The sequence below is a fragment of the Solanum stenotomum genome, chromosome 2 (genome assembly GCF_019186545.1).
Source record: "Solanum stenotomum isolate F172 chromosome 2, ASM1918654v1, whole genome shotgun sequence".
NCBI lineage: Eukaryota > Viridiplantae > Streptophyta > Magnoliopsida > Solanales > Solanaceae > Solanum > Solanum stenotomum.
Genome location: NC_064283.1, coordinates 11,534,552 through 11,538,522, shown reverse-complemented (window position 1 = coordinate 11,538,522; position 3,971 = coordinate 11,534,552). Strand labels below are relative to the sequence as shown.

General features: G+C 32.8%; 1 protein-coding gene across 1 annotated transcript; it reads right to left on the bottom strand.

Annotated features, from left to right (window-relative positions):
* Positions 1-2,010: 2,010 nt before the first annotated feature.
* Positions 2,011-3,135, bottom strand: LOC125855683 (phospholipase A(1) DAD1, chloroplastic-like). Its single transcript, XM_049535427.1, has one exon. The coding sequence runs from the start codon at positions 3,058-3,060 to the stop codon at positions 2,011-2,013; it is 1,050 nt and encodes a 349-aa protein (XP_049391384.1). The 5' UTR covers positions 3,061-3,135.
* Between the last annotated feature and the right edge of the window lie 836 nt (positions 3,136-3,971).

Here is a 3,971-nt window from a genome sequence, read left to right as displayed (position 1 = left end):
TTTAACGCATAAATTAAATGGAACGAATAAGAACGAGGACGCATGTTGAAATATATGAGAGGAAAAAAGAAAGAAGTGTTGTCATGTTAAAGTAGATAAAGATATATAGATTCACCTTATTTGAAACTTTATCTATAATTATGTAATAAACGTCGAAAATATTGAGTTCATATGAATCTGATCCAACTGTAACACTCTACATTCACATCTGCAGCTGGCAATTTTTTTTTTTTTAAAAAAACTTAAACGTGATTTTTTTCATTTCATTTTTAGAACATTGAATCCAACCAAAAAAAATATACAAGTGCATTAAAAAAACGACTAGTTAGTGGCTTTTATGAAACGAATTTATTTTGGAAACTTATAGATGTTTTCTTTATTTTATTTTAGAGTTAGAAGTGTACGTTGGTTTGGCCGGTTCAATTTTATTGGATTTTTTATTTATTTTATAAATATATTTTAAAATTTTGTGATTTAAAGTGGATATATTCTCTGTTTAAAATGGTTATCTATATTCGTCCATCTAACAAATGGTGTACACATATCCTTTTGTTAACAAGTTTATATTAACTAAATTGAAAAAAAAAATCCTAAAATTAACTTCTTCTTTTTTTTATTTAAAAAATGGCTCATGACTTTAAAAAAATTATCTCACTTATTTTTTTACCCATCCAGACCATATTCAACTAAGAAAAATTCAATCCCTCTTTTACTCGATCATCAAGGTGATGACGGAATAGAAGAGAGATTGAGTTTTTTCTTAAAATTTGGGTCTAGTCTAGAGGGGTTAAAAAAATGTGTAAGGTGATTTTCTTAAAGTCACGTAGTATTTTTGAAATTAAAAAATGTATTTTAATTTCTTTGTTAATTTGATAATTTAAATCTATTAACAAAAAAGGATAAATATGTCTCATTTACTGGAAGTGTTGTATATTTTCATTACCCAATCATGTCTTTACGTGTTTTCGTAATACTGTAGATATGATTTCAAAATTTTCATATTAGGTCAATGAAGTTGAAACATGCACGGTGTCATTCTTAGAATAACACTCAACCACATATAAATTAAGGAGTCGTTTGTTATATGAGATAGGAATGATAATCAAAAAAATAAATTTTAAATTAATTTTATCTCATGTTTGATTTGAAGTTTTAACTAATTCAGAAAAGAATTTACAGCATTGCTGACCTATGAAGTATAGGCAAGAAAGTAAGGATTCCTACAAATATATCGAACATATTTTTCTTATATATCAAGTTGATGAAAATGATCTATTTATTAATAAATGGACAGACAACATACGAGAATTGAAATCGCGCATGATTCACAATCCACTCCTAATTAGCTTGTTCCTTACATATGATGTGGAACATGATTAGTGTGACTTATTTTTCCATTTGACTCGATCGATATATGAACCTTATTAATTTGGTGAAAATTATTATTTTCTTTTATATGAAATGAAATTAATCCTTAACCCATATACTATATGATATGAAACTCAACTAGGACAATAAAAATATTAACATGCACATAATTCAAGAAAGATTCAGAACTATTTGACTTTATTACTTGATTGTTATATATACATAAAAATATTGCCAACCTATAAAGTATGGGCAATAATTGCGTAGGATCAGAAAAAAATAATGTACGTGGCTTTGTACAATTTTCACATAACACACATTTTTGGTGTGGATTTTCAAATAATATACACGTGGTCCGATTCTTTGTATCTAGTGAATATAGAAGTTTTTTTCTCAAAATAGAGCCTCACTTCTTTCAAGTGTTCGGGTTAACTTATACGCACCTCGATTAATTGTATAGAATATATATACATATTTGTTATCGACATAACTCTATCCAGCATCCATCAAAGCTAGAAAAGATGAGAAGATAGCTCTACTGAAATTTAAACTTAAGACCTTATGATACTGATCAACTCACAATTCATTAATCGCTAGGTCATTCTGAACAATCAATGGGTTTCTCTCTCTTGTGTTCCACTTTTACAAATTGTCTACCAAGTGTAGATATGTCTTGAGATCGTGACACGTGGCAACGTTCCCTTTGTTTATTATTTGTGGACATAAGTCTTTGCTACTTAATCTAAGTTCTTTGCCTACCTCAGCATACACCCATTGGGTATCCTCCATGCATTTTTGTAGCCAGCTTCGCATCCTCGTGGACGCCACGCGGGTAGTCTCTCTTTCTGCCACATCATCAATATCGTCGTGGATGACGAACCCCGGAACTTTTGTAACGGGGTCATCGGAGTTGACGATTCGGAGAATATTTGTACTACTTTTCTCTAATTGGCATCGAAAACTTTTGTTTCCAACTCTAGGCCCTCCAAATGATACAACACTCACAATGGGTGCGTTACTAAATTTTGTAGTAATATCATACGCTGTTAATGTTGCAAGGGCAGCACCAAGACTATGTCCTGTGATAGTTATACTTAATGGTTCATCACTATATTTATCAACAATCTTGCCAATTTCTTCTCTAATTGTGTCTTGCAAACTTTGGTCACATTGGGTGTTTGTTGTGTATAAGCTCAAGAGTCCACTTTGTACCATGGGTTGATCATATTTTTTGTCAGACGTCATCATGTCGTTTGGTAAGCAAGTCAACGTGGCGCGAAAATTCTCGAGCCATTCGGATGAGGTGGCGGTACCTCGATAAGCGATCACCACATCGCGGCGCCCGAGCCTTGCGATCTCTTTTTCGTCGTCGCAAACGGCCATGTAACCAATCCAGCTAGATTGCGGAGACGCTAGGTTCGGGAACGTCTTTTTAGTCCATCGTGGCATTTGGACCACGCACGTGCCGTACAAGTTCTTGACCACCTTGTAACCGGTCTTGTCTAATCCGCAGTCTGTCAACATTGAACTCTTAGGATAAAGACATGTGGCGTATGTAGGTGAGGACATGTCAAAGTCAAAGCAACGATAGGCTGCTTCAACGAATTTCCCATACCTCAAGATCTCCTTACGAAGATCATCATCAAGTGGATCAAGCAAGCCTTCCCAATTCTTAATCCCTTGAAATTCCATCCACCTGTCCCGGAGTTCAGCCACTTCTCTATCTCCAACAGAGCAGTGGTTGAACCCCGAATTCCACGAGCTCGTGATCTTGAATCTACGAACTCCGAGTTTACTCAATTTAAAGCACTTTGAAATAGGGAGTACCAATCTCATATTTTGTTTGGTCATGAAAAGAATGTTGCATTTTGATTTGCAAATATTTCCACTTGAGAGCCTCATTATCTTTTATGGAGAAATAATAATTTTAATGCATACACTTTCACGTAGTTATATTTGAGCAATTTATAGTTTTTCTCATATAGGATATATAGGTATTACTATGGTTGAGTGGGGACAAGACAAAATGTGTTTATTACCAATTGGAAAAACGTTGCTAGAGGACTTATTTTGCAACTTGTATAGTCATGTATCTATGGACTTTGGATTTTGATCAATTCAAGAAGGAAGAATATTTTTTTAGACTAATTGTGTTTAACATGTCATGACGTTTCTATAATTATAAGAGCACGATGTTATTAACGATATATAGTGTAGTGTTTAACAAGTCATGATGTATAAACATGGCATGGCATTTCTATATTATAAGAGCACCATGTTATTAACAATAAGTAATGTAGTATTTAACAAGTTAGCATGTATAAACATGTTATGATGTTTCTATAATTGATAAGAGCACGATGTTATTAACGATATGTAATGTAATGTTTAACATATCATGATGTGTAATTATTTATTCTAGGATAGATCAAAAAGCAAATATTAATGACATATAATATGTGTAGTACACTATTTATTTGAAAATACTAGTAAGTGGGCGACTTGCATGTTTCTATATTATAATGATCTGCAACAACCACGACCTTAAGTTACCGATCGTTGAAAATTATCTGTCCATAACTTGAAGATTCCTTCAAACAATA